Source organism: Callospermophilus lateralis, chromosome 3 (genome assembly GCF_048772815.1).
Source record: "Callospermophilus lateralis isolate mCalLat2 chromosome 3, mCalLat2.hap1, whole genome shotgun sequence".
Lineage (NCBI taxonomy): Eukaryota > Metazoa > Chordata > Mammalia > Rodentia > Sciuridae > Callospermophilus > Callospermophilus lateralis.
In genome coordinates this window covers 155421825-155446802 of record NC_135307.1, presented here as the reverse complement: position 1 = coordinate 155446802, position 24978 = coordinate 155421825, and the positions used below count along the sequence as shown (strand labels likewise).

The 24978-nt window shown below is 38.2% G+C and overlaps 1 protein-coding gene across 1 annotated transcript in view; it reads left to right on the top strand.

The window, feature by feature from the left end:
• Nucleotides 1–24978, top strand: part of Cfap61 (cilia and flagella associated protein 61) — a 247891-nt gene that overhangs the window by 21990 nt on the left and 200923 nt on the right. Inside the window, exons 6-7 of the mRNA XM_076848917.1 lie at nt 6750–6882; nt 15120–15279. Coding sequence (XP_076705032.1) covers nt 6750–6882; nt 15120–15279 — 293 coding nt within the window. The remainder of the gene's footprint in view (nt 1–6749; nt 6883–15119; nt 15280–24978) is intronic.

The following is a 24978-nucleotide window of genomic DNA, read 5'->3' as shown; positions in this document are numbered from 1 at the left end:
ATCCTTCAGTCTTTTAACTAGCAACATATTCAGAACCAATGAATTAACGCCATAATCCCATCCTGTTTCTTTGATTTACCCATGTGGAAAATTATGCTGTAATCTGCCCCTCTACTTAGGCTCTAATTAATGAAGTTACTCTTCTGTGTTTTTCATTATATCTGAAATAAAGCCTAGCTGCTTCTGGACACACCTTTACAAACCTACAGCAGGCTTAATTAATCATCAGTGGTGGATCGGAGGTGTTTGAAGGTTTATAAACCATTGGCATGGTCTTTCTGGGGGAAACCTTTTTCAAGTCCTCTTGTGCACGGTGGGGAGAGATCCAGCCAAGGAAAGGATTATGTCAGTGTTTTAAAATAACTAGAATTTCTTTTATACAATCAATGCTTTTTTGCTGATAACAATGCTTAACCATATTGGCTCAACAATATTGCTTTTTTTTATTGGTTATTCAAGACATTATATTGCTTTTAAAAATAGATGAAAGGAAAAAATTATTCTTTTTGAGAAGAGGCTCGCAGCACAAAGAATAAGAATTTAAGGAGATAGAAATACTAATTACCCTGATTGATCATTATACATTTTATACATGTATCTAATTATCACACTGTATCCTATAAATATATACAATTATTATGTATCAATTACAAATAAAAGACCTTTAGAAATAAATTTTATTTTATTTTAACCACTGAGCCACATCCCCAGGCCTCTTTTTTTGTTTTTTATTTTTGAGACAGGGTCTCACTAAGTTGCGTAGGGAAAAATAGATTTTAGAAAATAATAAATGAAATGAAAATTAGTTATTTAAAACATAAGGTTGATGTTTTTATAAATAATAATTTTTAATTTCTTAAGGTAATTATTTTTGAAATATTTGACAGTCTCATGCTTTTTAGAAATCCACTTAAACTTGACTTCTGAGCAATTTCACAGGAATGAACGTTTCATTGTTTAAATTACAAATATCCTAATATGTTAAAAAATAAGAGATAAATAAATTGCAGAATTTCAGCAATGATCTCCTTACATCCTGGGAACTGACCCAGCAAATAGTTTGACGAGCAATCCAACTGGAGCAGTGGGGTGCCAAGATCAACTTTTGGATCAGATTCTGGTAGTATAGATGGTACGGGCCTCTAATTGGCTTTGCACATGCTTTGAAGTCATTCAAAGCACATGGAAGATGTGGTTTTAAAATCCTCCATAGCTTTTAAAACAATGACATTTTCTAAGCCCAGAAGCTAAGTGACTCTAAAACCATTTTGTAGTTCTAAAATGAAAAATGTAGTTGAAAAATGATAGATTTGATTTTCTTAAGGAAGACCACTAGAGGTCATAAGAGATCTTGGAAAGAAACAGGTACTTTGTTTTACACATCTGAATAAAAAATAAAATCTAGTTGACATAGCCTGTAAGTTCTCTTACCTCATGTTGAGACACTGTTCACGTAAAAGAATGGTTTAACAAGAACTTACTGCATTCTTTATCATTATCTCTGAATTGGATTCTCTATGAAATTTTCATTGATTTCTTAAAATACACACACACTTGAAATGTATTTCTGGAAATTAAAATGGCAACAGAATTACTTTTATAACAGTACATTTTTAAGCCTAGCTAATTAACTGCAAATCCTCTCTGGATATGTAAAATGATGTCAGATAGGAAAGTGGAGGCTGTGCCAATATTCAGAATGTGAAGGTGGCCTGTTGCTGCTGTCCTTACTGTCCTGAAATGTGAACTTTCTATCTGTGATTTTATAGTGGTTTCTTTGCTGGCAAGAAAGCAGTGTATACCTCTATGACTCAAGAGAACCTGGCCTGTGTATTTTTCCTCTAAGATGGCAATTATGTTGTAGAGCAGTCAGGATGCTGTGGTGATGAAGCAATCTTAGAATCCATTTGTCACCAAGAGACCCTGCCAGGCTACTGGGAAGAGTTCCATGGTGTCTGCAACATCATGATGCCCCTGTACATCCTGGATAACTGACTTAGATGAAATGATGAGTTTGTCCTTCCTTATCCTAGCCTTACAGGAAGTCAGTGAGAGACACCAATCAAATTATCTTTAGTATTGCTGTATCCTGGATTTAGAAAACACCCATTCCCCAAGTGTCCTTAAGAGCCTATTGATTTTAGGGTTTGGATTCAACTCCATTTTCATATGCATGATATTCAGAGTCTCATGGATATTTGGGTGCCTGAGAGAGCAATATGCCTTATGAGAAGGACCTTCAGTCTCTTTCAAACAAGTTAAAATAAAATATTCTAAATTTATTATTCTAAAATATTCTAAATTGATTTTTTTTTTACAACTGCATCACTACTTCATCAAAGCCATTCTGAATGAAAGACAGAAGGGAGCATTGCTTTTTACTCAAATAATTGCATTATTTTTATTGTATTTTAGGCAGTTCTCATTATTGGAATGTTTTGTGGCACTTAAATGGTGGGTACCTGTATAACATTGTGGTGCCAAATTCACGGTGAGACCTGATTCTCCTCGTGTTTGACTCTGACAGGCAGTGCTTATCGCCTGAGAGCACTCACATTTACACATTTTATTGCATGAATGATTTTCCATAGCTGGGGTGTTTTGTTTCTGTAGGGCTGGACTTTGTCATAAGCCATTTGAGACTTTGAGGCTGATGTCATACTTTATCATTAGCACTTGGGCTGATGCAAGATCATAAATTATCGATTACCCCAAGGAATGCATTTAACAGACCAAGTTCCTTTCTAACCATTTTGGGCAAGGGCTTAAGGGAGAGACTTCAGAACTCCAAGATTTGGATGTTTTCTTCTTATTTTTCCCAGAAGAATTAGTATTGAGGTCTGATTAGGATATAGTTGTGTTAATGGGCTGTGGAAGGCGCATGACTAGGTTTAGAGCCCTGAGTCTCTGAACTGATTTTTATATTTGTAGAGTAATATGTGTGTGTGCATCATATAAATAAAATCCAGTGGTACAGTTAATTTTGGTATCGCATCATCCTTGTGAATAAGATTTTGAATTGTTTTCCCAGTATGCAAAATAATTAAGCATTAATGCAACCTTTTAATTTTGGCAGTGTTTGAGAATAGACTTGGCTATTCTCTTCCAGAATCTTATTTTGCACTATATCATTAAGGACTCTTTTTACAGAGATAAGCCATCTCCTGAAAGGGAGCACAGTGTTCTAGGTTTTCCCAGCTGAGGTTCTAGGGCTCACACGGAGAACAAATGCCTGCTAAGGGCTAACTGTGAGCAGAGAGCAGGCTCAAGCCTTTCACTTGTATCACTGCATTGCATCCTTGCAGCTATTTGTGCCCCCACCCATTTCATAGATTAGACAACTAAGGCTTAGAGTTGAAATAACTTTGCTGGTTCCTTAATTGAAAAAGCAAATGGGCAAGTGGTCATAAATACATGGGCAAGTTGAACTACCAGTATGGGACTGTGGGTTCAGAATTTGCATATGTACCCCCTGAAGCTTCATGATCATGCCTCCTTGGTGAAATTAGTGTACATGGGACCCTCAGCAAGGTCTTGGCCAAGGTAAGGGTCTTGTTCTTGTTGACTGTTGCTGCTATACTATATACCACAGGACTGCTACAGAGCAGTCTAGAAAGCACATTCCCTGGTTGGGAAGGTGCCACGCCTTGGCCATAAGAAATTAACACCAGAACCAGACAATGTATATCCAGTGATGATCCCAGCATTGGGTTCTTGGGATGGGAGCATAGGAAGAATAGTCACTGGAGGGAGGTATGGAGTTGAGCCTTGAAGAGATCTGGAATTTGGGGCAGTCAAGGGAGTCAGAGCACTGAATAGAAATAGAGGCAAGAAAAAGGGAAGGTGGTAAGGTCCCCTTCTGGGGACAATAAGTAGGTCATGTCATTGTTGGCCAAAAGGGTGGGAAGATGGAGGCAAAGGACTTTGTACCCCTCTCAGAAACAGTGGGGAGCTTGCAAATATTTCTAAGTAAGAAGGTGAGGTGAAGAAAGCAGAGTTTTAAGATTAGCAATAGTGGATGGAATGTCATTGTTCATACCTGCCAGTAGAAAGCTAGCACAGTGACTCAGCCTTCTGTAATAAGAGACTTTCTTGCCCCACCCACTGACTGTAGATGTTCTGTAGTTGTTCTTATTGGTTGTTTCTATCCAAGTAATAATTGTGGTAGTACAAATAATGCTCATACGTGTTCTTTGAAGTTACTTCTTTTATAAAAGATGAGAAGTATCTATGGCAGAGAGGTTAGGTACTGTGTGTGCCCAGAGTCACAATGTAGAAAGGCAGGATCCAGACCCAAGTCAGTCTGGCTCTCCAACTCAAGCTGTGATCAGTACATTGTATTTTTTTCTCTAATCTTTTTAAAAGAGCATCCAACAAGCCTTTGCTGAATTTATAACAGAGCTTTGATATACCTAGCTACAGATGACCCTGGTAATTTACAGAGTAAGCACATACCCACATAAATACATGGGCAAGTGGTCAGGGACAGCAGCTGAGGTATTCATATTCTAAATGCATTGTTGGTGCTTGTTTCTGGCTCCCTGTCCAGGCTTCACACCTGAAAATCCACTGATGCCCTGGCATGATGGAATGAGACTGTTGGTGGTGATGACATGACAGCTAGGTTGATTAAAAAAAAAAAAAAAAAGACTCTGGTTGCCTGGATAGGGATCCTCTGCTGTATCTCTTTCCAGAGAGTTAACAAGAAATTAACAAGATGAATAGCAGCAAGGTGGGTGTCCCCAGGAGAGTGAGCAGAGCTTCATTACCTTCACCATCATTTTCCCCTTCATAGGAGATGCAGTAACAAATGGTACCATGGGCCAATGTTTGAGAGACAGATAAACAAAGTTAAATACTCTTTTTCATAGTGCTTCTCAGAGTCTTTCCATAGGTAACTATGACATTCCAAGAGGTGACCTGTAGGAGGTTATTGTTTTTAGACATTGTTTTGTTTTTTTTTTTCCCAACACTGAGGATTGAACCCAGGACCTTGCATATGCTAGGTAAGTGCTCTTTCACTGAGCTACATCCTCAGCATTGAGATTCTTTATGGGGACTTGGAAGTCATGTTGATGGTCCCCCTTGTAGTCATCTTGGGTGCATGTTTTTTTGTATAGTGGTCTGTTTGCTTGCTCCACTGTGAACTGTGAGAGTTTAAAACCAGAGACCTGGTTTTAAAATATGTATTTATTCCATAAAGATACTGCTTTTGATAAAAATCAACATCATTTCAATAGCTGAGTCAGTGTCATCAAACATAAAGATTTCATGTTGGGAGTCAGGTGAAGATTTTCACTCAGATCATCTAGTTTAAAGTATTTGTATTTGGGGAGTGGAGTTGTGGAAGAGTAGGGGATTTGTTCCAGCAGGGGCTGGAGGAGTTGTGACAGGATTGTCTGGATGATGACCTGTGGCCCCTGAGCCAACCACTCCCCTCTCAACTGTTTTGCTTCCTGCTGCCAATTTTCCAAAGGAGTGTCAAAATAAAGGAAGAGTTTTGAAGTGCATTGTCAGTTTAGTATATTGTGTGTGAAAGCAGGACTTAAGTCAGTGAAACCTGAGCTCATATCATGGTTCTGCTGCCAACTATTTCTGTCATTTGGGGCAAAACATTTCATCATTCTCCTGAGCATTGCTCTCCTACATCTGAAATGTAAAGATGACATTGCCTACCTCCTGGGGTTGCTATGAGAAGAATAGCAACAGAGATAATCTGGATATACCCCTTTATGTATATATTGATCACTCAGTAGCTGGAGCTAGGTTAGCATCAAAGAGAACATACTAGAAGATAAAATGGGACAATGGAATGGCAAAATAATGAAATAAGGGGGTGAGGAAATAAAGGTTAGTAGCCCAATCAGATATACAAGGAAAAAATATAATACATATCTGAAACATTTTTACAGGAAAAAGTATAAGCATATCCTAGATAAGCAAAATATAATACCAACACAAATGTACTAAAAGAAGAAAAGAATGTTAAATAAAACAACAAAATGGAGTCTAAAAGCCAGCAATGAACCTGGTTCTTATTCCCATGACCACCACTAGTTGTCACTGACCATGGAATTCAAGGTGGGGGTCCCCAGGTTGATGTGCAGGAGATTTATCACCTTCACCATTTCCCCCTCACCAAAAAGTGTAGGAATAAAAGGAACCATGGGCCAATGTTGGAGAATGCATAAATAAGGTATAATATATAAGGGTGACACAACAGGAAGGACCCTGTAGTAGGTTATTGGTTTTAGGCATTGTAATTCTTTATAGGGGAGGAGAATGGGATTCTGGGGCAGTATCATAGTGATCCTTGAACACACTTTGGAAATGCTGTCTCCTGCTGTCATTTGGCTCATGACAAATACTGTTCTACAGTACACACTCCAACACACTCACTGTGCTTTCTCTGCCTTAATGACCCAGCCCACCTCCAGGTCTTGACATAGCTTCTCCCCTCTCTCTTCATTCAGGACTCAGCTCACATGTCCCTCCTCACAGATCTTCCCTGACCATTCGACTCTGTCACTCTTCATTCCAAGGCACATAGCATGATTTGAAATGTTTGAAATTATCAAAATGCTTTAAGTTTGTCTGTTTCCTCTCATGAGAATGTTGGTTCATTCATGAGATCATTTCTGTATCCCTGGTTCTTAGAACAGGGGCTGGCACACATTAGATGCTCCATTGATGAAAAAGATGAAGGAAAAAAAAAAAAAACACTGAACTGAAGCCTTTCTCTTAAACAGGGTGGAAGACCATGACGATCTCATGCCAATATTTATGCACTATGACACTGTTCTGAAGGAAACTTATGGTGAATACTTCCTTGCTGAACTGATAGAGGCCCAAGATGAAGAGAATCATGCCGTTGTGTGTGAGGTTGGTGACTCGTCTATCTGGGAAGTGCTTAGTGAGAGAAACAAGAGGCATGAGTTTTGTTGCTCCTGGACCTGAAGAGGACCCTGAGAGCTGTTGTGCCCTCTCCTTCCCCATGACCTTCTAGGTGGTTGGCCAGGCCAGCTTCTTAGCTGGGCTATCCACAGGTTATTCCAGATGCCCACAGATGTGAATTCTCTGTTCTAACTCTGGAGGGAAGAGTACAAAAAGAAAGATCCTCCAAGGGTATTTAGAAGGGATTTCTGAGAGCCCCAAGATGTCAGAGATCAGAGGTCACAAACCAGCATTCTGCTGACAGGTAGATTTTATTAAACTTAGGAAGTGATTAGTTTTTAACTTTTTGTTTTTATATAATTTCGCAAGAGAATTTATATGTGCCTAGGTTCCCTAAACATTAACATTTCCCCCATTTGCTTTGTCATTCTCTTGTTTGCTTTCTCTAGTCTGTCCATCTACTTTTTCAGAACCATTTGAGAGTAAGTTGCAGACATGATGACTCTCTACTTCTAAAAACTTTAGTGTATATTCCTTAAAATATAAGAACTTTCTCTTACATAACTCGCAACCACAGTACAGTGATGAAAGTCAAGCAATTATGATTCCTATAATCCTTTTATCTAATCTGCAGACCTTATTCAGATTTTATTGACAGTTCCAACAATGTCCTTTATGAAAAAGTAAGTCCAGGTCATTCATTGCATTCAGGTGCTGAGTTTCTCCAATCTCTTTTAATCTGAATAACTCCCTGGTCTGTCATTATGTTTCATGACAATGACAGTTTTGAAGAATACAGGTCAGTTATTTTGTAGAATGTCTTTCATTTGGATTTGTTCAGTGTTTCCTTATGATTTGATCCAGGTTAGATATGATTAAATTTTGTTGAATTAGTGGCTCACATAAAAATTAGGAACTTACACACATATATATGTGTATATATACACACACATATGTATATATGTGTGCGTGTGTGTAAAAAATGGAATTTCTAGCTTTTGTGAAAAAATAAGACCTAGTGTTTGGACCCTTCAGTTTGGCAGCTGCAGACACAAAGGGCCACATTTTCTGAAAAGACAGAGAAGAAAACTGACAAGCTAGCCAGCCTTAGTATGACTAGAGGCCTCAAGATTTTCTCTTATCCTTGACCCACCCCTGGAAGCATCTACCAAGGGTGGGGGGATGCTTTCCTATGGAATTTCAGCTACCCCAAGCTATTCCACTTGAGGCTTTAGTACTCTTAAGACTTGAAAATGCTGAAACAGGGAAAATTGTGGGGTGCTCAATGGCAGGGAGAAATTGTCTGTCTGAAAAAACTTGGGACTTTTGGCATCTTAGTCATCAGGGAGTGCATGTTGGCTACTCAGTGTTGGGAAGAGTAGGACCTTGAATGGATCTTATTCTGATGCCATGGGTCACATGAAGTATGTGAGAGAAGTGGTACTCAAAGTTGAGTCTGCCTAGAAATTCTTTCTTGGGCTAATGAGCTCAAAGATGACTGGGCTCCCTACCAGCATTTCTGACTCATTAGCTCTGGCAAAGGAAGACTTGAGAAGCTGTATTTCTCACAAGTTCCAGACTGATGCTGACACTCCAGGGACCACATATGAGAACACTGTTAGAAGGAATGAAGTCTCCTATGAATGGTTTGCCATTGACTTGTGTGCAGGGACCTCACAATTTCAGCCTTTTGTTGATAAATCTTAGGGTCAACTGGGAAAAAGGAAAGCAATTCGCAGGTGAGCTAAGATGTTCTCCTTGCATCTACAAGGAGAAATATAGAGGTCATTCTTTGGAAAGCTCTTTCAAAAAGTTTTATATAAGTTGGGAGCTAGGGTTGTGGCTCAGAGGTGGGGTGCTCGCCTAGCACATGTGGGGCCCTGAGTTCGATCCTTAGCACCACATAAAAATAAATAAATAACAAAGATATTGTGTCCAACTACAACTAAAAAATAAATATTTTTTAAAAGTTTTATATAAGTTGGACTGAAGCTTTTTTTTTCAATAAGATAATCTTACTTTGAATGAATTTTTGAACTTGTCTTTTGCACACAATAATTAACAAACAGGAATAGAGCCGTTGGGTGCTCACACATTCTGTTCATTCATAGAATCCCAAGGTTCAGATGACCACACATTATGTTTTTGTTTTCAAATGGATGTTTGATTTCATTTCAAAAAGAGAGACTTTGTACCAGTTAAAAGATGAGAGTATAGTAGTTTTATTTCTAGGATGATTTTTTAAAGAAATTCATCATTCTCCATACACTCATTTCATTTACTAAGACTGTTAAGAACTATTTAAATAATATCATTTTTCTTTTCTTTTTTTTTTTAGTACTGGGAATTGAACCCAGGAGTACTTAACTACTGAGCTACATCCCGGCCCTTTTGTTTGTTTGTTTTTTTGAGATAGAGTCTTACTAGGTTGCTTTGTGCCTCCCTAAATTGCTGAGACTGGCCTCAAACTTGTGATCCACCTGTCTCAAGCCTCCCAAGTCAGTGGGATTACAGGCCTGCACCATGATGCCCCAAAAAGTATATTACTTTTCTTGAAACTTGAAATCAGAAGTTCTCTAATATGTATGACATGAACAGTCTGTGGCTTCCTCCTGCATCAGGGGTTCTCAAACTTGGCACATAGGAGAATCACCTGGAAGATTTCTAGATTTATCCATGATAAAAAACTTTGGACCCAGAATACATGAAGAATTCTTACACCAAAAAAGACAAATAAAATAAAACAATGAACAAAATATGACAAATGACTCAAATAGACATTTCTCCTAAAGAAAGAAAAAAGACAAATTATCAATAAGCACATGAAAAGATGTCATTCAACATCTTACTATGTCAATAGGAAAATGTAAATTAAAACCACAGTGAGCTACTACTTTACCTCTATTAGGATAGTTATAATTTTTTTTAAAAAGGATAATAACAAGTGTTGGAAAGGATGTAGAGAAGTGGGAGCCTTTGTCCCATTGCTGGTGGGATTATAAAATGTCACAGCCATTTTGGAAAACAATCTGTCATTTTCTTCCAAAGTTAAATATATATTTACCCATTCCACCCAACGATCCCACATCTAGAAATGAAAACACATTTTCACCCAAAGACTCATCCACAAATGTCCACAGCAGCATTATTATAATATCCAAAAAGGAAAAGCAGTCCAAATGTCCATCTACTGATGAATGGCTAAACAAAATGTGGTACATCCATTCAGTGGAATGTTATTAGGAAATGGAATGTAGTACTGACACTCGCTACAACATATTTGAACCTTGAAATCATTATGCTAAAGGAAAAAATAGACGTAAGGACCATATATTGTATGATTGCATTTATATGAAAGCCCAGAATAGATAGGCCATAGAAACAGAAAGCAATTAGTGGCTAATGGTAGAGGGGAATGGAAAGTGACCAATAATGAGTACTGTTTTTTTTTTGTTTGTTGTTGTTGTTTTTATGGGGGGTGTTGTGGATGAAAATATTCTAGAAATGGATTGTGGTTACAAACAGTTGCGAATATACTAAAAATTACTGAGTTGTATACTTTCCAAAGGATTATCCACTTCAATTAAATCAATCTTTTGGTGTGGGATTACAGTCAGAATTTTTTAAGTAAGTTTCTTTCTTTCAGTCCCGCGCCCCCATCATGTCTCCCCCCCACCCCAACCTTTGACTTCCTTTTGAGACAAGGTTTTGCTATTTTGCCTGCCTAGGCTGGCCTCCAACTCATGGGCTCCAATGCTCCTCCTGCCTCAATCTCCCAAGTAGCTGGGAATTTAGGCACACACCCTCGCACCCACACAATCAGCGTTTGTTTTTGTTTTTGTTTTAACTCCCCAGATGATTTCGAAGTGGTGGTGAAACACTCACCTGCATGGTGGTAAAACATATTTGGTGAAGAATTAGATGTTTAGATAGATATGAGCATTACTTCCTGAACGTGAAAACTGGCCTTCCGAATTAGTTTCTGAGGTCCTACATCAAAAGGATTTTAATTTTAATTTAATTTTTAATTTTTAAAAATTGTTTCATACTTGGATTTTTGCCTTAACCTTTAAAGCATTGTTTTCATATATTCCTATTCAGCTTTTAGCTCCAGGCTACTGAGAAAAGAAAAGGTCAAAAAAAATTTGGGCCCAGCAGTACCACTTTGGAAAATCATGTTTATATACAATTAGGGGGAAAAGAGAGAGAATTGAAATGATTCCTGCAAACCCTAGTAGGGATTTTTAATCTACCCACCCAATTTAATCAGATTTTTATTTTTGGAAAATTTTTAACCCTCTGGTTTTAAGTTGCTAGTTTTACCCCCAATCACTTGAGTTAGTGCTTTTTTGCAGAAGCTCTGTGTACCTCTTCCCCTTTGCTCTTTCTCTCTTGTTATACATCACACTTTCAGTGTGTGTAAACATCAGAGCAAAGCCCCTTACTGAAAACTGTGGTCTCTACCCTGTGAGGATCTTTTGTTGTCTCTATAGAGGCCAAGGGAGCCCAGCCTGATCTCTTCCGAGGGGCCATGCTGCCTTGGGCATCAGAGGAGATGAGACCAAGGACCAAGGACCTTGATCTTAAAACAGAAGTGCAGAGGCAGGCCCTGTGAACCTGGTCCTGGGAGGTGATCTCCAGTCTGAACAGAGCCGTATCTGGTGTCTTGAAGACTTTTTGTGTTAAGATGAATGCTGGTCTAACCCTCCCACTGGCTTCCCGGGACCCTAGTCCTCAGAGGCCCTTGAGTGGTGATGTTCTGCATCCAGCTTGTTCTAAGCTCCAGAGAGCTGATTTTTAAATCTTCAGGAAATTTGCAAGCTGCTTGTTAAACACAGCCATTATTAAAAACTTATATAAACTTCTAGCATAATAAATTATATTAAAAGAAAGCATTAAATAGTTTCAACTCATCAATTCTAATTATTTTATTGCTGTCTGCGCTCTTGAGATTTTTTTGCCTGTGGTCTTTGTATAGTGGATATATATTTAAGGACATGCTTCTTCTCAGTTCTGTGTTCACTTATATCATGCTAGTAGCTAAAATTGGCCATGAGAAGAGTATTCATACCACAAAAATTGGCAAGTGCTACAAATCTGTTCTTTTTCCCCCTGAATGCTGATAAGGCATTCATCAGCACACCGTGGTTTTAGGCAGCCACCATTGACCAGAGATAACAACAAAGTATATCAAGTCTGTCTCTTTCCAAACTGGCCCATAGCAGTTTCAAGTCATGCATATTGAATGCCTAAGAGCTATGCCTGAGCTAAATGGAAAACCAATGACTAGTTAAAGGGTTTTTAGCTACAAGGGCTTTTTTGTGGCTCAATAGCTACTTTGGAGGAGTTTTGGGTCACCATTTCACTGCAAGTTCCTTGTCACAACTCTGTCCTGGCTTACCTTGACATCTGGTGTTTACTCCAAGCTGAAATTTCAAGGAAGGAAAGATTTCAAGGAAGGCCAAGGGCGGCTCCTAGAGACAGATGGGCAGAGCGTCTGCTTTGGCATCATCCAGGGCATGGGCAGCAGTGGTTCGAGTAAGCACCACTGACCTGCGGGCGGGAGAGAGCCTGCCAGGTTAGCCATGCACTTGGCATCAGGAGAAGGGGATCAAAGCCAGCAGTGGTCACAATGAGGACAAAACCCTCATTGTGGAATATTGTCACCCAAAAGGGATGGGTGACCAGTAGGCGTTTTGGATGGAAATATAAACGATAAAGTATATGTGTGTGTGTCTATGTGTTTATGAAGACAAGACCGGTGGACACCAAATCTTCTGCATGTATCATGTAGATCCTCCCAGGACAAACAGGAACAACAACAAAACTTGCAATTTTGTTCTCCAATATAAGGTAATTGAAGAGACTTTTGTGGTAAGGAAGTTCATAAATGCAATTATTTTTTTCTGGAAAGCACAAATACATACAAAGATACATTTGGATCCTCCCACAAATTCATGTTTAAGAATAGTATTTTTCAAATGAGTTATCTGAAAGAGATCCAAAGTAAGGAACAGATACTTCCAGGAAATGTCCTTGCTCTGTTGTTGTCTCTTAATTGTGAACTTTTTGTAAATTGTTACAACCCTGGATGAATGATGGGAATATAACAGGTTGTAGAATTGGAGAACGCTAAATCTTTGTTCCTAATGGCAAAACATGTTTTTCTCATTTTCATCAGAATGTGTGATCCATGCCATTTGAAATCAAATTCCAAACACAATGAGCCATTAGTGTAATAGCTCATTACTAACAGCGGTCTTATAAATAATACATTCTTATCATGCACATGCAGCTCGCCGTGAAGCCAGCAAAAGGTATTTCAGGCCATCGAAGTTCCGTTGCGCCAATGCGGCTGTAGATTAGAAGGACATCTCCATGTGAACCAAGATGGATGCCAATTTTCCCTGCCGGGAGTGAGGCTGGCCGCCTCTTTCTGCACATATGGTAGATGGATTGGTTAATCAGCGTCTGCTGAGTCTTGGGCCTAAAATTACAGAGAAGCCAGACAACTGCAGCTACGCAGCCTTTGTTCACGAGTGCAAACAAGACAAACAATCACTTGTTATTTGGGAAAAAAATTAAAATGTTTATTTTGGACTTTTATTAAAGTGTCAATGGCTTTGTAAAACAGCTGTGTAAATCCAGTCTTTTACAGCAAGTAGCATTTGGGGGATCCTGTAAAGAAAAGAATATACATGGAAAAATTGATTTTTAAAAAAATTCTTCTGGAATTTCATTATTGAGGAGAAAACAAAGAGCATCTCACATTTATTTTTCAAAACACCCTTGAGTACAAATGGTTTTTAATTGAAGATAGATTGGGAAACAAATAGTTTAATTTTTTTTTCTGTGTCATCTAAAAGATTAAACGTTATGATTAATTGATTCTCTGTTTTAGGATGTTAAAGCATTGACCATTTTCTCTGACTGGGCACTTAGGAATAAATGCAGCATTTCTGGGAATAGGGAATGCTGTGGTTATTGAGCTCTACTTTCTGAATGGAATATCTCCAAAAATGAAGTCTGAATACTTGAGGGATAGGATCCAGTAAGTTCAGGTTTCTAATAAGAGCAGTCAGAGTCTAAGTGTTCAACTGGGAATTTGCTTAAAACCCACTTACTAATCCACAGGAATTATTTGTGTGAAATTTAAAGGACTATACATTCTCTCTCTCTTTAAATCTTAAATACAGAGAGGAATGAAATACAGAATTAGTAAAGGGACATAATAAGGAACTTCTTTTTAAAAAATATTTATTTTTTAGTTGTAGTTGGTCACAATACCTTTATTTTATTTGTTTTTATGTGGTGCTGAGGATCGAACCCAGGAACTTGCGCGTGATAAATGAGCGCTCTACTGCTGAGCCACAATCCCAGCCCATAATAAGGAATTCCAGTCACAATCATTTCTCAATATGGAATATGATAGAATTAAAATAGTTTGTTAATTCATAATGTTTGGTACCAATAATGGGTTAAGATTAGTTAGTTACTCAATTTCCCACCTATGCATCTCTCGTTAAGGACCCAGAGTCATAGGACCATTGCAAGAACATCAAAACCCTGTGTCTGTTAGGATGCTGAACAGTGATATATTTGGAGATCAGAGCCATCTAGTGAACCCGCCTGGCCTTACTCAGGTTCACACAACTATTTCCCACCAAACCTTTCCTCAGCTTTCCTCCCGTCAGACCATCCAATCAACAAATAAACAAATTCAAGAGAAATTGAAGAGTTCCTATATGATAAGGAGCTAATAATCATGAGTGTTCTCTGAATTGAGGACCAATCATTTGGGCACTGGAACAATGATTCATCTTACCATGAAGGGAGGAAAGTGCATAGGAGGCATAGGATTTGTAGGAAAATAAAATGATAAAGACACCAGATGGCAGAGGATATGGGGCAGGCAGGGAGATTGGCTAAGAAAGTAAGTTCCAATAGTTCCCTCTCCAAAACTCTCTAGCAACTTCCCTAAGTTACTTATCCACCTCTAGGATTGTCTGTAGTGGTCTCTTGTTGGACGTTTCTTTGAACATGTTGTATGTACTTTACATTGTGCTGGACACTAGAGCTACTTAAGGAAGATACTCCTTTCTCTCTTAAACAACTCAAAGTGCCTGTGAAGTCATCCTCAGACCATGTGCCCAGGGCTCATGGAAGTTTCATGATGATAATCACTTGAGGTCTGATGGAGTAACCAGGTGTTTTGGATGTTCCAGGTGGAAGGTGTAGCTGTCGGGTTCATGAGTGTGTGCTCAAGAGTGAACTTGCCCCTGCTGCACGAGTGCTTCGACTTGGGGCCTTTCCACGGACTCTGTGTCCCACATCCTGATGACATTCTGGAAATACCACAAGAAACAGATGTTCAAGAGGATCAAGGTATTGTGGCTATCTCAGGGGCATCTCAAGAAATAAAATCCATGCCTTGGACATATTTGTGTTCTTTTTCTTTTAATTATTTTTTAGTTGTAGATGGACACAATATCTTTATTTTATTTATTTGTTTTTATGTGATGCTAAGGATTGAACCCAGTGCCTCACACATGCTAGGTAAGTGCCCTACCACTGAGCTACAACCCCAGACCCCATATTTGTGTTCTTTGCTAAGTGATAAAATTATATAGGGCATTTTGCTTTTCCTTCTCCACTCCCCTTTAGGAGTAGTTCCTGTGGTTAATCACATCCTTATACAAATATCTATGGGCAGAGAAGGTCAAAAGTACATTGGTATATTTAGATATGTTGGCCTTGCAGCTAAGAGCTCCCAAATTCAAAATGTTCACTGTTAAAAATAAATTTTGGTAAAATAATTGCTGGCATTTCAAGATTTTACACACATGTGCACATGGGCACACATGCTTAGCCAAAATAGAAAAAAATGATTTTTTCAAACTAAGAACTCAAGAAACTGGGTATATTGTTCAGTGGTAGCGTACTTGCCTGGCATGTTCAAAGCCTTGGGTTTTATTCTCAGCATTACCTAAAACTAAAAATAAATAAAAGGAACTCAAAAGATTTTTAAAATATTAATCCCAGCAATTAATGCTTCGGTGTTCATGTCTTTGTCAAAATCTTACCTAGCATAGGTCTACTGCAAGTAGTCATTTTTAACTTGCTTAACTTGTTTCTAGTTACATGAAATAATAAAATCAACTTTGAAATATTGTCTGTGTCAGGATTTTTACCAAGTAGAATGAGGTAATCTCAAACATCTGTGTTTTAATTTAACAAGGGCTCACCACATCCAGGGTATCTTTGCAGTGAAGTGTGTTCTTATGGCAGACACATGCAGGCAGGCAAGTGACTTTGGGTATGTTAATTCACTTCTCTAAACCTGGGTTTCTTCATTTGCAAAGTAGAGATAATAGTAATGTTTCCCACGCAGGGGAGCCTTGAAGTTTCACCCAGATAAGCCATGTAAAGTGTTTCTCAAATAAATTCAGTGCTCAGTAAATGTTGATCCTCATTGTTAGCAGAGTTAACTCTTTGTGATTGGCCTTTCACCTATTTGAATCTCTCCAGGGCAGAATCAGGGTATTTTGAATTGCTCTGCTTTCTCCTGTGTGAAAGAGTATACCAAGATTGTTCAAATACAGGAAAAGGAATACTTTGGTTGGTGTCATAGACTTGGAAATCTAGACAAAAGAAGGTGATGATTTGGCTGGTCACATCCCCTGCATGGGGAAAACCAAGTGCATGGGTATAAAGACCTTGTCTGCTCTACACACTCATCACAGAGAACTTGTGAGGCCATGGGTGGAGGAGTGCTTGCTTATCGTACTGATGACAACAGCCTTCGTAGAAAAGATTTGAGGTCATTACTGTTTTGTAGTGAAGGCCAGCTTGCCCAGGCTTCTCAGCCAAGAGACATCATAGGAGTGGTCTGAAGGAGCTTTTCTCCATGAGACAGTCCTAAACTCTAATTTGCCACTATCCAATGCGAAACCAAATAGGAGCCTTGTTATGGCTCAATGTTCTCTATATAAAATGGAGATAAAAATAGTATCTAACCCAAATAAGTATTGGGGGGGTTAAGTATTAGAAGTTTTGTGATATGATTAGCTCAGCGCCAAGTCCACAATAAGTCCTACAAATTTTTAAGTTGTCTTCTCCAGGCTGCTGTTATTACAAACAAGCTGAAAAGATATAATCTCTCCCATCAAGTTCCTCCCGAGTGGCTCTGATGCTACTGGTATTCCCTACACAGAATCAATGGAAAATTCCTGTCTTAGAAACTTAATGAGGGAGGACTCAAACTTAAACAGAATCCTTGACTTAAAATCATACATATGTCTTTGTCTAACAAAAGCCCCCAAGTCTTACTTCTCTTTACTTCCCTCAGGATTTTTGCTTAAAATCAGATGCTCTAGGACAGCTTGGTAAGTGAAAGAAATAGGAAAACTTTTCTTGTTATCTTCTGGACCTTGTTTATTTTTGAAAATCAGCTTTATGTTCACAGATACAAAGATGATTCTTCATGAAATTTTCACCAGGGAACTACTATTGTAGACTTCCAAATAACTCAGGGATGGATTTACAAATCATCAACAGCTCATTATATCTAAGAAAAGAGTCATCAACACATTTTGCTGCCATCTTCATATCAACAACAACAAAGAATGAGGCTCCAGAGAAAATTCTAAATGTACTGTGATCTACTGTGACATTTTTTTTCTAATGAAAGTCCCAAGTTAAAGGAAATATAATTTCCCTAAAATATGAACCAAAATTCTTGTTTCAAATGAACACACATTGTTGTGCCTTATATCTTGTATCTTGTTTAGTGCCTTTTCCATTTCAAAGGTTTTTCATATGTATATTTTCTCATTATATCCTCAAAACTTGCTGTAGAAGAGCTAGGACAGGTGAAGTTCTGTTCATTTCACCTCTGTCCAAGCTCATCCAAGGTTTTAAAGCTCTTTATAGGCTGACCCAGAACTCAGATCCAGTCTCTTTCTGCTTCTGTTGAAGGTGACAGTCTTGGTAAGGTGACTTTTTATGTTTTTATTTTTTTTTTGTTGTTGCTTGGGATAGAACCCTCTGCCTCATACATTGGTACCATCTACTGCTCAGCTTGTACTAAAGCAGTAGAATAGGTTGCCAGGAGACATGGAATATGAGACAGAGTTGATTGAGAAATGCTCAGCGGGAAGTTCTAGTGGCAACATGCTGGACAGTTGCTTTGCCAGAAAGTCCAGTGGTGACAGGCTGGACAGGTACATCTTTGCTGCATGAAGTGCACTAGAGGCATGATCTGGACAGCATTTACTTCTCCCTGGTTCTCTGATCCACACCAGTTACCACGGCGGGGGGGGGGGGTTTATAAGTTAAGCTGCAAAAACAATGGTGTCACCAGCATTAACTTGTTTGCTCCTTATATGACCAACATCCCAAAGAACAGCTGTCCTGGCAAACATGCAAAATAGTAGCTTTTTACAGATAACATTGACTTAATTTCCAGCATACATGAGAGAAAGCCATTGTCCTTCAAGATCGTATGTATCCGATAGAGAGTATGTAGCCTAAACTTGCTCTCATTTTCCCTTAACTTGGCTAGGTTTAGGGGAATGGAAAGGTGCTTTCCAGGGCATGGTGTCTTACTATCCTCTTTTATTTAAGTATGATTAAGTAAGCAGGCATTCTACCCCTGAGTACATCCCCAGCCCAAGGTGAGTTTTTATCTTGGATGGCTATCAGAAAATGCCAGTGAACAGGTCTGCTTCACTAGATACATGATCAGTTTTTTCCAGGTCAGTGAGTTATTTAATGAATAGTTACTTTAATGAGTTATCAGTGGACCCAACCATATCCCTCAGATTTTAGTGTGTATGTACACACGCGTGTGTACAACTTCCTTCTGCTGGAATCTTCGCCTCTGTATGTGTGAACTTTTCTAGAACTATGGAAGGCCACTTTGACCTATGGTAGAAACCAGTGGGAAGTGCCAGAAAATTAACACTCCAGGAGCAGACTTTGCTTCCTAAGTCGAATCCTTATTCCCTCATGGAAGTTTTCTCCAAATACTCCCAAATAAATGGTTGTACTTGAATTTTTGGATCAAGGTCTATTTTGAAGAGAACCCAGATAAGCAATACTACTGGTCAGGTATTTTCCTACCAGCTGTGAAAACATTTATGTATATTAACCACAATGGAGTGGAGTTAGGGTCCACCAGCTGTGAGAACTTGCAATTGCACACCAACCTCAACCCTTCCAAGCAGAAAGATGTCAAGACTGAACATTCTTTAGCTAACATGGCAGCTTTCCTTTTCTAGTTCCGTACATTATGATTAGCCTTTCCTTTTCTAGTTCTTTACATACATCATTTCAGCCTTATTTTTCCATTGAATCTAAAAAGTTTAAATATGCACATTCAGTTTGCATTTTACCTGAGTTAAGATGCTCCCCGTTTTGTATATCTTCACATTTGTAAATTTTGAGTTTTATGTACTGGAACTTAGGACTACACTGGGACCAATGAGAACAAGTTCTAAGGATGCAGATTTTGTCCCAATATAGGGAAAAACTTGTAAAGGTTTATTTTTTAATTAGTGGAGAGCTTAGTTGAGAAGTAGCAAGTTCCTGGAATGTTGGAAAAATTCAAACAGTAATACATATTAGAAAAAAGGCTTTCTGCTTGTGTAGGAGATTGTAATAAGAGAACCCCTTAAATGTTTTGTACTAATTATTTAAATGTTAATAAGAACCCCTTTTAAAATAAGAGTCTCTGCAAAAAGTATGGAACCACATCAAGATGTTCCATATGCCTGGCAGTTAATGAATATTCTCCTTTGGTAACAATAAAAGGGCCCCAAATGATGTGGTGTTTTTTTTTTTTTTTTTCCAATTGGCCACACCACTGGCCCTGTGTGGCATTTGCAAATCAAGCTGTGTCTTTTGTTACCTACATCATCACAATAATGATTTTGGAATCAGAATTGAGCTGGCAATTTTCTTGATGATGCATACAGCAAAATAGGACACAGCCTGTGTTTCCACAGCTGTATTGGCATCGCCACGTTTAATAGTTAATAAAAAAATAAATAAAAACAAGCAAACAAAACAAAACTTTTGTTCCTCATGTAGGCCTGTGTGTTCTGGGCAGCACAAATCTCTTTTAAAAGACCCCTGCAAGGTTCAGACTTGTAAATCTTATTACACACCCGGGGCCCACCTTACAAAATCTCTGTAGAATTTGAAGTGCTCTTTGGCAGGAAGAAATTTAATTTTATATAACAGAATTGTGGGCTTTCAAAAGGATAATTAGAGTAACCCCTTGTAACCAAGCTATCTAGGAGGTGTTGCTTATTATACATTAAAAGGCCTTTCAAAATAATAATTTTCATAACATCCCCATGTTAAAACAGCAATGTCACCTTTAATATTATTTTAAAAATCACCTCTTACTGTCAGGAAATATTTCTTTATGTGTTATTTAATTTCTTTTCATTGAACTTACATTTGCTTCTTACCATAGTTTGTCCCTTTTCTGTTCAGCTGGGAAACATCTGGAATCACTCTCAATGTGCCAGAGCTAAAAAACAATGACTAAATTCTTATTTATTGTGTATTAAATACTCCCAGGTCTTTTATCCTCTCATCCTAAGTTCCATTTTTTATTCCCAGTCCCCTTCTATTTTACTTTATTTTTCTCTTAGCACAGATTCCAAATATGAATGAAACACCCATTGTGGAGCATGGCAATAGTCCTGCCAATGTATTTGCATTATATATCTCAGGACATTTTTTGAATACTAGTCATGTTCTCTAGTCATTTAACTAGTGAACCACTAGAACTTTGTATTAATTTTCTATGACTGCCATAACAAAGTACTATGGATGGGATGGTTTAAAAAACAGAAATTTATTGTCTCATAATTCTGAGGCCGCAAGTCTGGGATCGATGTGTTTCAGCAGGATTGTTTTCTTCTGAGGCCCCTCTCCTAGGGTTGCCGTAGGCCAGCTTCTCCCTGTCTTCACACGGGCTTCTCTCTGTACCCACCTGTGTCCAGATCTTCTTAAGAGAACTCTAGTAATATTGGATTAAGGCTCACCTTAGTGAACTCATTTTAACTTAATTATCTCTTTTCCTACCTCCAAATAGTCTTCCTGTTCTGAAGTACCAGGGGTTCAGGCTTCAACATACAGAGTTCTGAGATGGTGGGATGGGAGGAGACAGAACACAGTTGAAGAAGCAGCTCCATAGTATCTCCCTCCTTCCCTGGTTCCTGTGTGCTGTATGTTCGGGGTGGGGGCCATTTCGGTAATATTAATTTCTTTCATAAACCAACTTTCTTCCCCCTGATACAAGCTGCAGCCACTCAGCCCTCTGCCTTGGAATGACTCCCTTCCCCCACCACTCCATTTCTCACTGAGTGGGTTTCTCTGCTCTGGTGTGGGTTTTACATGTCCCTCAGAAAGGAGCTCTACTCAGCCTGCAGTCCCCTAGCCACCTCACTTCCCAGGAGACAGGACAAGTTCTAGGGCCCTTTCCCGTCTCTCACTTAGAGGCCACACCATGTTATTGGCACCCAATATGCCATTTTTTTCCCCCACTATGATTTGGGTTTTAGCATCTCAGTTCTCCCTCCTCCCCCTGCCTTTTCTTTCTTTATGGTTGGCAGTATGGAACTGCCTTCTAGCTGGAAAGCTATGACAATAATGTAGATAGTGGCAGCAATGTCTGACATCTTTAATGATGCAAAGCTTAATGTGTCAACTTACATTTGTTCCAATTCACAATTGGTGTTTTATTTTTAAGCCACTCAATGTCTTTAGCATATGAAGGTAACCAGATTGCCTTCTTCCAAAGTTTTAGTTACTCTTATGCCAACTTCAGTTTTCTAGAATTAACCATGTGAATTTAGTGCTTTGCTAGAGATGTTAATAAATAATAACTTAAAATAAATAATACCAGTCCTATGCCCAGGCTGAATTGGTTATCTCCAAGGTTGACAATCTGTCTAGAGATTCTATAGGGCTGAGCCCTTGAGCTTGTATTATCCCAGGAAGAATATGAGCCAGACCTGAAACCCAGAGCTTGCTGCTAGGGACACAGCCCTAAAAGCCCCCTGAGTGAGCCTTATGCTTATTTAGCAAAACCTGTTGCCGATTTTCCTTCTTCATTCCAATGCTGGTTTCCAAGCCCTTTCCAGTATCTTCAAAAACAACAGCAGCAACAAATGATGGCAACCACTTAAAGAACCTATTATTTTGCAGAGAGGAAGCTACTCTGATCCACATTCCTATTCTCCTCTTCAGCCCTGGGAGCAACCTGTGATATGACTCAGCCTTGCTCTCCAGCAGTCAGATTCGTTTCACAATGGTGGAACCACAAACGCATTTTGATATAGGGCCTGGAGGTCTTTGAAAGAAAAGTGGCTTTATTTTTATTCGTTATGATCATTATGTGCTGGGATTATTTTCTCAGTAGGTGATGTCTCTTTTGCCCATATTTATGAAGCAGGGGAGAAGGCATTTAATGAATTTCAAGAGTGTATTTGACTGTAAAACACATCTCAGCATATTCACATGTAAATAACCCTTTTATTTATTCTCTCTGGTGACCTTTTTTCTTTTGGGGGTAGATCACAGTTTGTTGTTGTTTTCCATTTCCAAATGGGAGGCTGAATGATAATAATGAAAGATTATGCAAAAAAAATCCATGTTTAAAATAATGTTGATATGCCACTTGTGTTGTAGGATAATTATAGTAATTTGGCTATTACACTATATGGAAGCAGGAGTTGGTTGCTAGAAAACACGGTGATAGGGGTTTTTCAAGGGATTTTCATCCCAACTGGCTGTTTGATCCCGCTGACTTTTCTCTTGAAAATCAATTGCTTGCCACGAATACTCTGAATTTCCCCTTGATTAAATTGGCTGTTGGTGGGCTGCACCCATTGCACGGGGGTCACTGTGAGTTCTGTCTGTTTCCAAAGGGTTTTTGACGACTCTTAAAATATCATGGGCCAAATTTAATCTGAGCAAAGCAACTAAGGAAGCAATTACTAAAAATCACAGTCTTTGCACATAGCAACAAACAAAGGAAAATTTATTAATTCTGATGCACAACATGAAGCCAGTTATTTTTTTACTGGGTTACAAGCCTTCTCCCCACTGCATTTTGCTTGAATTTTTGGTGTTTCCAGACCTCCAAGGCCACATGGGCTTGCTCAGTGGAAAACTTGGGAGAGGCACATGGAAGCATCTTTGACAACTTTCCCATTTTTCCTCAAGGTTATTAATAGACTCAGGTCTTTATGAATCAGTGACAGTAAATTTGATTTTTCTTGAAAAGCCTCATTTAGTATAATGAAGATTAAAAATTATTAGCGTGGTTCTGAGTTTAAGTCAATGGAAGAGTGTGGTTTAATATTTGTGAGGCCCTGGTTTCAATCCATAGCACACACACAAAAAAGAAAGAAATCATTAGCATACAGTTGTAGAAATGTGTGTATATTTGTGTGTGAGAGAGAATTTATATATCCAATTCTGTGTGGAAAAAGACTCCAAACTTTTTTATTGAATGCTGATTTAAATCTATACAAAATAGCTTGGAGTAAAGAGAAAAATAAGCAAATCACACAGAGAGAGAGAGAGAGAGAGAGAGAGAGAGAGAGAGAGAGAGAGAGAGATGGAAGTAGTGCTCTTTTTATTTATTTATTTATTTTCTTGATACTGAGGATTGATTCCAGAGCCTCTCTAGCACTGAGTGACACTCTAGTCCTTTCTATTTTTCATTTTGAGACAGGGTCTCTCTAAGATGCTGGGCCCAGTTCTATACATTTTAAAAAGTGTATAGATGCTTAATTAAATGGGATGTTAATTTAATTTAATTATACATTGTTTAGTTAAATGGAAACAGCCTTAAATTTGCAAACAAGATGAATGTACTTTTTTTTTGTTGTTTGAGAGTAAGTAAGCTAGCAATATGATACTAGGTCACCTTTGAATACTTCAGTGTATACTTCCTACACAGGGGGACATAATCCTTTATAACCTCCACCAAAATCAGGGCATTGACATGAATAAGTTAATCAATGTCAATAGATTAATCTACTGATTAAACTGTAACTCATCTAATTTTACCTCTGAAAATTTTTTCATTGTCTCCCACATGAGTTTTTCGGGGATACCTCATGTCTAAACCATAACATCATACTATCTTTAAGTTTGGAATGATTCTTTAGTCTGTCCTTGACTTTTAAGATCTGGATACTTTTGAGGATTGGAGGCCCATAATTTTGGAGAGCATACTTTATGTTCATGATGATTTCCATGTTGTGTAGAGGGCACTTTGAGTTCTCAGTTCATCTTATCTGGGATGACACATTTTTAGTCTGTTCCATTACTGATGATGTATGTCACTTTGATCACTTGATTAAAGTGATGCTTTTAGGTAAAAACTTAAAATTATTTCTGCTATTATCTGTGCAGAGATATATAATATTTTTTTTATTTCCTGTGGTTCTGGTAATCAAACCAAGGGTCTTGTACATGGTAGGCAAGTACTCTACTATATCCCAGCCCAGTTTCTTTATTCCTGATCTCTACATTGTCTCTGCTTCTATGAATTTGACTGTTTTAGACACCTTCATAAATGGATCATGCATTATTTGTCTATGACCACCTTATTTCACTTAGCACAATATCCTCAAGTTTCCTTAATGTTCTCACATATTGCAGAATTTCCTTCTTTTTTAAGGCTGAATAACATTCCTTTGTATTTATATAGTATATTTTATTTATCCATTAAAGATATTCTAGTTATCTTTTTATTATTAGGTTTTAGTTTAATTTCATTGAAGACAGTGAAAGACTCTGTGTGGTTTAATCTTTAACTGTCATTCTTTATTAATCTCACCAGTGGTATATAAATTTAATTGGTATTTTCTTTCCATTATATTTTGTTACTACATAAATAATTCATTGCCATAATAATGCTTCGAACAACCAAACTACAAACTAAAGTGGAATATCACAATGAATTTGTATGGTTCTTTTTGTCTGGGGTCTGTTAGGCAGCTCTGCTGATTTTGGCTGAGTCTTCTCACATGTCTTGGGTTGGTTGGGTAT